The sequence below is a fragment of the Micropterus dolomieu genome, linkage group LG18 (genome assembly GCF_021292245.1).
Source record: "Micropterus dolomieu isolate WLL.071019.BEF.003 ecotype Adirondacks linkage group LG18, ASM2129224v1, whole genome shotgun sequence".
In the NCBI taxonomy this organism is placed as follows: Eukaryota; Metazoa; Chordata; class Actinopteri; order Centrarchiformes; family Centrarchidae; genus Micropterus; species Micropterus dolomieu.
Window position 1 is genome coordinate 17,575,147 of NC_060167.1, and position 12,786 is coordinate 17,587,932.

Sequence of the window (12,786 nt, forward strand, 5' to 3'; positions counted from 1 at the left end):
ACCACAAATGGAGTGACAATGACTACCAACAATGATCATTCAACAACAATCAGTTCCACCACAAATACAGAACTGCCACCAAGTTCGCACTCTACATTCCCACCAATGACAACTCATTTCACACAAACATCTCCTGAGCATGAAACTCAAACAACACCAAGCAGCATGAGCCAGGAAACATCTTCAACAATGATGTCCTCACCCACAGAGCAACAATCTTCATCTTCTTCAACAATGACACACTCAGGAACAACTAAGTTCTCAACATCATTGACCACGATTTCAATGCACACAACTCAGACTGTGACTGCCGGCTCCACAATCACAACTACTGTGATGACACCTACCTTATCACCTACAAGTTTTAACCCAAACTCAAATACCACAGTTACAATCCGTACACCTTCTACAGTCTCTTCCAGCATGACACATTTAACGCAGCCTTCTGCTCCACCCACTAGTGAAGCAACAACATATGAGAAATCAAGTAGCATTCGACCAACATCTTCTCCAACTACAACAACTTCAAAGACTTTGACATCAGCAGAGTCCATTAGCACAAACACACTAATGACAGTCAGTCATTCAACATCTACCATTACTCCAGTTTCAAATGTCACTGTCACTTTGACATCATCTACAACTCCTCACTGTGGAGATATGGACTGTCCTGGGTGCACTGGTACCTGTGCTTTCAACAAGACACTTGGAAGATGCAACTGCCGCTGTCAAGATTTTGTCTTTGGAGATGTCTGCAGTTTCGGAGAGAATGATACTGCTGCTCATATTGGTGACGATTTTTATCCCTAAATATAGTTCTTTAAGATATTCTATTAGCCAAAAATAATTGTTGAATGCACACATAAGTTATAGTTTTTTAGCAATTTGTTCATTATAAATTTGGATTCTTTTGGCATTAATTTTTCTTACCTTTTACATTCTTAGTGTTGACTGTAAAATGTTATTGCAATTTCAATATAAGGGCGTCATCATCTTTTACAGATACCGGTGCAATACCAACCAGAAAAGCAAATTTTACTTTGGAATTTAACATCACTTTTCAGGATGGTTTTTATGATTTAAATTCAAATCCATCAGTGGAATTCATCACAACATTAGAACGGGAGGTAGGTTTTCTTTTATTGTTACATGAATTCATGATTATGATATAATAAGTGACCTAATTTCAGTATTGAAATTGAGTATTTAATTGAGTATTTACTCATGTATTATAACTTTTTAATTGATACTTTATTACTAGGCAATAATTAAAATACTCAGTACTATGTACAGATCTTATTTATCATTTATGTTTTGCTCTCTACTGTTTTTGATTTTTGAATGCAACAATGTGGATTTATTGCCATGACCGTGATATAATAACATCTGTCCTGTGTTCCAGCTCGAAGCCCTATGCAAAGAAGCAGATCCACAAAGCTATAAAAAAGTAGAAGTCATCAAGTTATTGTAGGTTTTCATTCAATTTTATGGATTATTTCAATTACTTTTTAATCAAGTACAATCTTGGTAATATCTTTCTATTTTTCTACTATAGACCAGGAAGTGTTGTAGCGGAGAGTGTGGCGGAGTACATCTATACAAACAATGAAACTCAAATCCAGTTTGTCAACAATCAGCTTGTTGGGGTGTTGAATGCTATCTTGAATAACACAAGAAACCTCATTAAGATTTCTCAGGCCTTTCATAATGCAAATGTACAGTTAAATGCAGTCAACTTCAACCCACCTGTGATTAAAAGTAAGTGTAGTCTATGTCAATCTTAAACATGCATATTTGTTTTATTGCAAATTTCTCATTCTATATTTGTCACAATATTTATATTTTTGTATTATTTTGTATAATTGTACGAAATGATAAGTACATTCTTTTTTATCGATCAGATATCACAGACCTGATGCCTTTTGTTAACTGCTCTCAGTTTGCTAATTACACTGCTGAGATTAGCAATGGTGAATGGCATTGTGTTGGACCTTGCAAAACAAACCCTGATTACTGTCATCAACATGGAGAATGTTTCAATAACATTTACCAAGGGCCTACCTGTAGGTAAGCCAAAACATCTGTTGTCATTTTAAATATGTCTATTATGTTTGCTCGTACTACGTACTATATTAACATAATTTACTCTTGTGGCCCTTCAACCTAGGTGCTTTGAGTCTAGCCTGGAGCAGTTTTATGGGCCACAGTGTGACCTCCTCCGTTGGGGTCCAGGTTTTTATGGAGCACTGTTTGGATCATTAGCAACAGCACTCTTGTTCTTGATTATCATCGTCATTGCTGTCATTGTCAGAAAGAGACGTATGGGTTTTTGGTGGGTTATGATGCCCAAAATGCATCTTCCTATATAGTAATCATCAACAAATTGTGTTTCTTCTTGCCTGTAATCATAGTTGCAAACTTTACCATGTGAAACTAATGAACTTTTCTCTCTATTTTAGGAGAAAAAGTAACTCTTACAACAGAAGACTGTCTGCTTTTGAGGAAGATTTCTTTGACTTCTCTGTTGCAGGTCAGTCCTGGTCTGTTTTCTTTTAAGTAATCACTGATCTATTTAAGAAAATTCAGTAAACAATGTATCAGCAAGGAAGATTAGCAGGTTCGACATTATCTTGCTCTTTTTCCCAGGAGATCACAACTTGGGATTTGCAGGCTCTTAAACATCTCAGGGTTTTAGACCTCGTCTACAAAATGTTGAAACTCGATTGCAGGTATTCTTGTTTACCTTTTTGGTATTACATACAGTACCTCTTCTGGAGTACAAGGCCAAATTATAATTGAGATGGCAATATTAATACATAATCCTTGTGTATTTCCAGGTCACATCAAAAAGTCCAGAGGTTTCAAACATCAACCCTAGATGACGGCTACACACTGGAAAATGTTTTAATTACAGTGTTTTCCATGTTGAAAATGATATCTGATATCTGAATCTATATGAGCTATCAACCATGTATTGCACATATATAATTTATACAATAATATACTGTAAATATTTATAAGGTGGCTTTGATAAGTGTAGTTTTTATCAGTGTTGATATGGGGTTTTTGGAAAAAGTTGATTTTGAGATACTGTTTTCAGTATCATCAATGTGCCACTTATATTTCACATGTGATAGTCATTTGTCACATTTGCTGTGAGGCGAGCGCCATCCACCGGACCACCGTGCACAACAACTATCCAATTTATGCAATACTATACAATGGCCATGAAATATGCTACTTTGTCTTTGGCGCTGTTTTAAAAAAAAGTAAGCATCTATAGCTTCTGTATTTCTGTCCATTATTGTAAATCACGTTGGTTATCCACCTTAAGCCTCTGTAGGTAATGTTTGCTCAGCCGTCAGTCAGTACAATATGCTGTCACTAGATGGCATAGGCACACTCATTTTAATGATGTTTTTCCTTTGCACTGTATGTGAAGAGAGGCACAGAGAAAGAGGGAGTTTAAAACCTCAGCAGTGTTCAGAATTGTAGCTGTGCGCTGTCAGCATCAGGTAGGCCTAATACTTGCTTTATTAGTACTGTAAAAGTCCACTAATGTGGTACCTTTTTTTTTTTTAAAAAAACTGTGCCACTATATTTCAAAATCCCTGCAGCTGGTCCACAACAGCAATGCACAGTTCACAGTTCAAGTATTTTCATCTAAACAATTGGTGACTATTTGTATCCACCTAGTGATCAATTTCTGTACCTTCACTTGATGTACTATATTTTCTTTAGAAGTACTCTGACTCTGAGTAAAATTTAACCAGCAGCACTTCAGTCTAAGTTAAATATTTACAACTCTGTCCACCTCTCACAGCAAATGATAAGAAAAGTTATACCAAAACAAAAACTCAATGCATACAACATAATTAATTATGTTTATGCTTAGGGTTAGGGTTATATTTAATCATATTAATTATTGTTTATTTGGAAAGTGGGATGAGAATCAGAATACTCTGCAAAAAGCCTACAAACTCTTCTTCTCTTTCCTCTTGAAGATTGCAGATATGAATTTTCTTGCTAAAGCTAAAAACAAGCATGATTCAGTTTTAATACCCTTTTTAATACCCTTTTCACTCACAGTGAAGCACAATACATTGCCTAAAAATGGCCACAATTTTATGAAAAAATGTATTTGATTAAATATCAGTTAGATTTAGAATTAAAATTGCAGATGTTTTATAAATTAGTTAGAAATTGGATTTGGTGTGAATTGCCTTAAACTTGGAAGATTATGTTGTTCAATATTTCAGAACAAAATATACAGAACTCTAACCTCCTGCGGAGGAAGATATTTTGACTGTTGACTGTTGCCTCCATAGCCATGTTTTACAGTGCATTACTATTGAAGACAAACGTTGTATTTAACCACTTTATATATTACTCTTTTGTTGTGTGTGTATAGAAGTATAACAGTAGCTGATTAATATTCAAATTAAATATTTGGACTTTAGAATTAGATCTACCTCTGTAATAACCATATCTGCATAAACTGTCAAATATGTTTTGCTACTACTTTGCATACCTTTTTTGTTCTTTTTAACTTTATAGCAGGATCTGATGTAATTTGCTTGATCAGTTTCTTTGCTTATCAAATTTTGATTGTACATCTGTAAAGCCAAATCTAATATTTCAGTATTCTTTATAAAGTTTAGATATATGGAAGCATTGCAGACATGTATTAAGAGCCAGACACAAATAATAAATATGCTCTTTTCCACTCAAACAACTGCAAACTAATCAGCAGAGACTAAATAGCAATTAATGAGGCAGTCATCATAATTACTGTAATAATTCTTATCATTAGTTTGTTCCACTTGTTAATCTATCAGCAGTGCCAACCAAGGACGTTTATCTAATTAACTGAGGCCAAAAATATATTTTATTTTGTTGAGCTGCTAAAACTGGATGTTAAGTACCACATACTCAATGCCTGAACTGAACCCAAGGGCCAAAACCCAATGGCAAATTTAAGTTTAAGACTCTAGTTGTGTTAGCAAATTGGGGAAAAGAAAGACTGAAACAGCCACAGGGACTGAAACAGGGACACAAAGAAAATTAATTTCACAGAGAATCGTGATGACCCCTTGTTTCTTTTTGGCCAAGTTGGATTTAAAAGAAGTTTCACAAGTCAAAGTCAAGTCAAGTCAAAAGTCAAGGAAATGGTGAAAGTGGAGTCTAAGCAAGTCACATGTCAGAGTTCTGGCTTGGAGCACAACATGGATTTTTAGTGCCACAGCAGGGCATTGATGTGTTTTAGCTTTTTATTTATCCAGAAACTAATTTCAAACCACGCCTTGTTAACATCCAGTAATGGTTGTGTTGTGGGTTTATCAAGATATTCTATGTTTCTTTTATTAATTGCTGTATTTTTGTTTTGATTATTCCTATGTTTTATTTAATCTCTTTGTAAAGCATTGGTCAACATTTGTTGTTTTAAAATGTACTATATAAATAAACTTAAGTTGACTTAATTCATCTGGCACTTTCTTGACCCAAAGAGACATTTAAAATGAGCCGCCTGTCTTTAGTTACTATTGTCACTACACATGCTGTCGCCTAGCAGCACCCCTTTGTGAACCAGGTGAAAGGGTTAGCAGGAGGCCTACAATGTTCAAACAGCTGTCTTTAGTTCCATTAACATGATAATGTAAAATCAATTGCCATTAGCACAACAAACCCATAGATATGGTCACTGCCTTGCTGGGAGGTCATAGGGGATACTTGAATTGCAGTTTATTTAGTAATTATTTGACCTGTAATGCTCTTTGTGGCTCATTGTGGTTTCGGCTCCATGCCTAACCACATGGACTCAATTCAAGAATCAAACCCTTGCAACATTGTTTAGTGCTTAAAAACCTGTGGGTGCAAAGCTGGCTGCCACAGAGCATCTAAGCAGTCATAACCAGGAAGAGGAAGGCAATATACTGTTCACCTGTCAGTCGGCCATTGTAAGTCACTCTTCTTTCTCTGGATAGAGGCCAGTGACAATAAGGCACAGCATGAGGGTGTGTGGGTAATAAAACAGGCCAAACAGCTGAGTTGAGAGTTTAGGCTTGACAGATTCAAGAAACAGAATGAAACAGGTTCATAAATAAGTCATTTTATTTTGCTTTCTTTTTAAAGACTATACACTTATCAACTATTCATAACAAATGGAATTGTTAAATACTGTACACAGCATACTGTACTCTCCCAGTGCATGTCTTCATCACAGCAAAGAAGTTAATTCTTGATAAACTAGTCTTCAGTTTTATTATTTCTAAGACATACGAATACCTTAAGATTAAATAGTATCAGTGTATGATGTAAACATTTTTTCAGACATTTAAGTCATAAGCAACATTGTGTTGGCAAGGTTTCGTGAGCAGGAGGGAGAGAAAAAGTATATTTCAATGACCGTTTGACCTTAGCAGTTATGTTTCCCAAACTGAACACCGTGTTTGATACCAAGGGTTACTTCAATACATGTGCTACATTTACTATATCATTCTGATTCTTCTTGAATAATCTACAAACAATAAAATTCATACATGTTCTAGGCCGCCAGCAGCCAAAGTCTCTCAGACCACACCCACTGCAATCATGTAAGGCAGGAATGCATGAGCAGAACAGGAAAGTCTGTGTCAGGTTGGTAAACCTTGCACTGTCTTTGCAATGTGTCTATGTTAACAGGTTAGCCTAACATCTCTGTAAGATCTGCGTGTTCTAAAATCTCTATTTAAGGATATCCGGTTAGAATTGACTTTGTGCTACTCTGCACTGAAGTGCCACTGAATTAAAACATTGTGTCAGGTCACATAAGGAGCCGGAGAACTCTGTAGATTATCATTTCAGATTATGCCTTTATTAATGGGGAGTACGTGAAATCTAGGATTAATATCAAAAGGGAGGTAGTACTTGAGGCAAATTAGTTTCAAGCAGTAACTCACAGCTTGACCAAGAATAAGCTCCAACTGTGGAATTTCAGTAAGAAGAATAGCATACATTCAACTTTATGTTCAACAGGCCAATTTCTGTGCAACAAAACAGACCTGGACACTGAAAGAAAGCAATCAAATGCATGCACTTTTTAGAGGGCTGTACTCAAAAGCAGGCGCTGCAAATAAGCAGAGCACAGTAACAAGTATGGTTGGCAATTTTCTACCAATTGTAGATTGTCATTTCATCACCAGAACACTTTTCCAACTGCTGTTCACATGCACATATGCACAAACACATCCACGGTTCCACACACATCCACACTCATCAACAGACAACTACACCATAAAAGCTGCACTAGACATTCCAAAGGAAACATGCATAGCTACCAGTAATGTACCCACTTAGTACAAAATGTACCATGACAACATGCCATGTGGGAAACACAAATTTACACAGATATAGTGGCCTGAATAAGACTTCATCAAGGCATGGAAACCATATCAGTGTTGATCTATAATAGCAAACAGAATGGAGATTTATTTGCTAGAATCCTTCATATTTGTTAATTAATTGGCCTGGTATTTAGACTTCATATATTAGGTGATACATGGTTACATTACTGACCTTTTGTCCCTTGTGAGATACAAAAGCAGCATCAATGTACAGTATCTCACAAAACATCCTCAACCTTCTAAACACAGAAAACACTGAGCACATGAAGTTCAAGGCCTGCTTGTACTTTCTGATTGTACGACATTGTCAGCAAAAAACAGCACAATATTGAAACTCATAAAAAAATAAGCTCTACAATGTTGAATTTTGCCCACAATCTATAGTTAGAGATACAGTTTTTACATAAAAGTATCTTCCTTGTGATCACGATTCCAACATTACCAGTAACTGAATACAGTGCGCACATATCCTGTGTGTTCAGAATACATGAGGGGTTAAAAATTATTTTTAAAAAGCAGCAGTTTGATGGTTCTTAGTGTCCAGTTTCACCATTTTTAAAGTGTTTTTTGCTCATGTAGAGTCTTGTGCTACTTCCACTAAAACCTTTCAAACTAAATCCACATGTGCTTTCCTTTTGGTGTGGCAGTCCCAGTCCGAGACTGGCACCTCCATTTTGCGAGCTGCAGGGCTGTCCATGACTCGCAGAAATTTCTCTACACAAGGTGAGTCCACGAAAGCAGGCCGCTGAGGCAGGAGATAGTAATGTGTGGTGCTGGCTTTCTTGCCGTTCTCCATTACGGGAATTATGCAAGGGGAGCCCTCACTGTGCTGTCGCTGTAAACCCCGACAGCTTACATACTTAGGATCTGGTGCAAAGCTTTGGGTTGGGGGCATCACCCCATTTATGTATGTTGGTAGGCTCTTGGGGCTGGGGGTGCGCGAGCTGCCACTGGACAAAGGTTCCCTTGGTGGCACCTTGGGTGGTTTGTCCTCATCGCTGTACGCCCCAGACGAGACCTCTGCTGACCAGCGGCGGTAGTCTCCTGTCTTGATTGTTCGTGGAGGTATAGGAGGTGGTACCTCAGGCTTGTCGGTACTGTGGGTATGGCGTTTGTGGCATGTGAGGCGCAGCAGCGAGGGCTTGTTGAAGGATCCAGCTGGGCCAGAGTGTGAGCGCCGCAGCCTCCTTTGAGCTTTATCCTGCTGTCTTTGACAGACCACTGGCTCAGGTGGTTCCTGTCGGGGCTGCTCATACTGTTCCTGCACTTCCTGTGGAGGGTGTGCCTGATGCTGCTGTTTCGAAGGCCTTGGGCTTTGCGGTCCTAATGGACCATCATAGTAAGCATAGTTAATCTGCCCGCAGTCCCTGAAGCTCCTTCGACTGGGGACTCCATATCGAAAAGGAGACGATTTGGGACACTGATCAGACACCAAGCAGCAGCTGTCATCCGAACTCGTGAAAAATTCTACCTCATTGTCCATAGCCTGCTCTGGGGAGATGTCTGTTTGTGGAGGGATGGGGGGCAGAGGCTTGGAGCATCTGCCTGGTGTCTGTGGTGGACTACTACACTCGTAAACTGAGAGCCTCTGGAACGAGGGGACCACCTGGTCGTCATCAACAGGACTTGGGGTGGATGGTTCGGCACTGCAGGACAGTGAGAGATGGGAGGGCCGGGATTTCTTTGGGGGCAATCTCTGTGAGCTGGGACTGTGTTTATGTCCTGTCATAGAGGAAAAATTACAACACATTAATGGCACAGTATTAAATGGGTAAAGGTTGGTTAATGACAATCACAATTTACTACTACAACTTAATTGTATCCTGTACATAAAACTTCTGTTGACTACTAGCTTTCTCTATATTTCTGGAAAACCACTTAATACATCCTGTATGTAGCAGATGATTCAAAAGGCACAAAACAATGGAGCATTTGTGTATTGTCTATGTGTACTTACTTTCATAACTTAGAGACGGTGGAGGTGGCCCCTTTTGATGGGCACGTGAGCTGTGATCTGTGTGTGCGGTGTTCATACTGAAGTAGAAGCTGTTAAAAAACATTTGATTAGTACCAGTTTAAATAAGCCACGTAACATTTCATTGTACAAGAAATATCTGACTGACCATAAAACTTCAGCATGTCATGCAGATTTGAAAAACCATCCCTTTCTAAAAATGGACAACTAGTCCTGGCATCTGAACACTCACTTGTCCAGCTCATGGCGATAGCTCCAAGAGGGTTTGGATCCAGCCATGCTGTGACAGTATCTGCCCCTCAGGAAGGGGTTTTCTATGGGAAAAGAGATCTCCTGGGCAGTCAGGCCCACTGTGGACATGCTCCAGGCACACTCGGGTCGCATCAAAGCCAGGAAACACTCAGATCGCCCGGCTGGCTGCCCCTGCTTGTGGTGTAACTGTAAAACAGCCAAGACACAGCCATGAATGAAGGTGAAGGGAGGTTGAAAGCAAAAGCAGATGACAAGAAACAAAATATGCGCTACTGAAAAATAATATCTAAAAACAGAGTCAACATCCTCTGGTGAAGCTAAAAGAAAGAAAATCCTGATATTAAAATAGAGAGCAAATTTCACAAATCTCCCCTTTCCTGCTGCCCACCAAGACATGACAACAATCTATGACAGAGGAATGACAAAAGCTCTGTTTAACAAGATTTTAGGACACACGTTGATGACATTATACATAATGTTCTGGTCTCATTGTATTTAGCAAAAAAAAAAAAAAAACATAAAAGCAGTAGGTAGACCAAAATTGGGAAAGGTGGGATAGAGATTACATGATGTGAAACCAAACATAGATACCATCTTTTCTTACCTAATTAGAAAGTTGAGTTTTGTAAAGTGGAAACAGTGAGAGCAATAAGTTTCAGTTTTTACTTATTTGTCAGTACAACTAAAATATTTAGACTGATATACAAATAGACAAATACAGTTTTCACCAGCTTAGGTGTTTCAATAGTCACTGAATGATCTTTATATTTCACCTATAGCCAGCCTAAATTCAACAAAACAGAAGGTGTCAACTCATTAACCAACTTTCAGACTTCTATCCCTACTGACAGTGCCTCCACTCTTAATAAGTTTACAGTTTATTTTAAAACTGGACTGTGCTGCGCTCCAGTGCTGCAATCTTGCTTGTCCTGAACAGCAGAGGAAGGGGCTCCTCCTGAGATATACCTGATGTTGCAAGAACTCCTTAAGTCAAATGACCTGTCATGTCAAGTATGTGTGAGGGAGTAAACAATGTATATAATATTCAGAGGGGAAGAAACCCTGCACCGTATCAATATTTCTGGGGTCAAGGATACACTGGAAGCAAAATCTGATGCCTCACACTGGATTAACCTGTTCAGTATGTCACAATCTCTGATGAAATGATATTAGAAAGTCACCATGTCTGAGTTCACTGTGCAATGTTGCAGCAAATTTTCAAATTACTTCAGTGCCCTATCAGAAGTCTTTTGAAGACCATTAATCCTGTTTTTCAGAATGCAGGAAAACAGGTGCATCCCTAGCCATAGTGGTCGTCTCTTCTGGAGACCACAAAAGAGGTGCATGCACATCCAGAGACACGCTGAGGGATGACTGAGAAGAACACAGCCCCTCGTTCCTGGTCTCCTGTGAGCCATATTATGTGCTGCCCCGACAGCTGGTGAGAAACAAAGCTCTAAAACAACAGGAAGCCTGCGGCATCAGCCTGAGCCAAACTGCCCAACAAGGCATGCAATCCCCCTGCCCAGGGCCGTCAATTCAGTTTGGCGGGGATGGGAAGCAACATGATCCTCGATAATGAACCCCTGGGGACTTGTGCTTCCTCTTGCAACAGGTGCAAAGACAGTTCATGCTGGCAGTTAACCATAGCAGCATTTACAGGCAACACTATTAAACAAATGATGTGCAGTCATGCAGAGGATTAGCCCCCTTAAAGAAGAATTCTTTAAGTCACTTAATTCAGATCCTTTGACCAGTGAACGGGAGTCTTTTTACAGTCAAGTCTGGCCTTTCTGTTTATACAATAGGTAGACTGGTTCATTGTGAGTGTGAAGATGACACAGGGTGCTGGAAAGGAGGAGGTCTAGTGGGGTAGTGATGTAAAGCATCAGCAGATAGCTTGCCTTTGATTCAGGATTGTAGTAGTCACACACAGACCTTGAAAGAGTTCACACCCCGCTCATGACACAACTGCAGCGGTTTCCGAGCAACCATACCCGCTCTACCTGTGCGGCAAGCAAAAAGCGCGCACACCCCCTCACTTTACCGGATTGAGATAATAATGGTTAAAAGCCCTCTAGCAGGCAGGTGACTCACACCATAACACACAAGTCAGCTATCTGGCAAGGGCAGGTAGCCTAATGATGATACAGAATAAATTTCCATTTCATTTAAGATGAAAAGATACAATCAGATAAGAGACTAATTAAAATAATCAAAACCAGTTACAGGTTTGCAATCGGCCACACGTTATGTAGGCATAACGGGATACAAAAAAACAACAACTTTTAGCCTATATCCTATTTATCATAAAAATATATACCTAGTAATCGTTGGCAAATATATTCACAAAGTGTAGTTTATTTTTGTCACAACTTTTTAAATCCTCCTAATTCCGACTAAAAGACAACTTTCTCCTTTGAATGGCTTGCTCTATCCTAAAGCACATCCCACAAATAATGGCAATAGAGTCTCACATTGCACCAATCATCTGTGTCTATCGTGCTGGCACCAACATACAAAACAATAGACAGGCGAGACATGGGTTCTAACTGTAGCCTACACAAGCCATTTCAAATCACTTTTCTGAACTCACCTTAATAACTTCGCAGTTCTCCTCCGCTCACTGAGTCCTAGACTCCTCTTTGGTCAAATTAAGCTCCTCGGTGTCTGTGGAGGGCTTTGGTTTGACTCTTTAATCTTTCTATTTCTATTGCATCAGGAACAGGGCGCCAGAACATCGATCACGCTCCAGCTACAATATGACACTTTAAAATAAGTCTGGTGCTGTACTGAGCAATGTTTTATAAGCTCCACCACACGAGAGACGCAGTGGCTCCGCCTTGCACACTTGCCCTTAAAGGCACAGTCATTCATTTTCACCAGTCTGCCGTGTACGTGCAGCACGACAGGCTGAGTGCATTTGGATTGCAGAATCACCCTTGAACATGGACTAATTTAAACATAAGTTAACTTGATGTGATCAAAGTCTGCAGTGCTTCATTTTGTCTCTGCGTTTAAGCTTAGAGAATAGAGCAGGTGTGAACACAAGTCAGCTGATTAACTCTTCCAATGGGTTGGGGGACATTCAGCAGCTATACAGTAAAAACCTCAACTATGAGACATGCAGCTTCTCTGTGAATAAATTAAAATGCAGCTCAGGGAGATTTGTTGTAT

At 39.2% G+C, this 12,786-nt stretch overlaps 2 protein-coding genes across 2 annotated transcripts; one reads left to right on the forward strand and one right to left on the reverse strand.

The window, feature by feature from the left end:
• The first annotated feature begins 177 nt into the window (after positions 1 to 177).
• On the forward strand, positions 178 to 2,954 carry LOC123956852 (mucin-3B-like). The gene is made up of 9 exons (XM_046029331.1): positions 178 to 790; positions 1,003 to 1,127; positions 1,403 to 1,467; positions 1,556 to 1,758; positions 1,902 to 2,067; positions 2,168 to 2,332; positions 2,460 to 2,530; positions 2,647 to 2,729; positions 2,838 to 2,954. Exons 1-8 carry the CDS (start codon positions 190 to 192, stop codon positions 2,676 to 2,678), a joined length of 1,428 nt encoding a protein of 475 aa, XP_045885287.1. The 5' UTR covers positions 178 to 189; the 3' UTR covers positions 2,679 to 2,729; positions 2,838 to 2,954.
• A 3,139-nt stretch (positions 2,955 to 6,093) lies between these two features.
• Positions 6,094 to 12,382, reverse strand: errfi1a (ERBB receptor feedback inhibitor 1a). Its single transcript, XM_046028567.1, has 4 exons — positions 12,206 to 12,382; positions 9,590 to 9,795; positions 9,340 to 9,428; positions 6,094 to 9,104 (listed from the first exon to the last, which is right to left on the reverse strand). The coding sequence occupies exons 2-4, from the start codon at positions 9,739 to 9,741 to the stop codon at positions 7,990 to 7,992; spliced, it is 1,356 nt and encodes a 451-aa protein (XP_045884523.1). The 5' UTR covers positions 9,742 to 9,795; positions 12,206 to 12,382; the 3' UTR covers positions 6,094 to 7,989.
• Between the last annotated feature and the right edge of the window lie 404 nt (positions 12,383 to 12,786).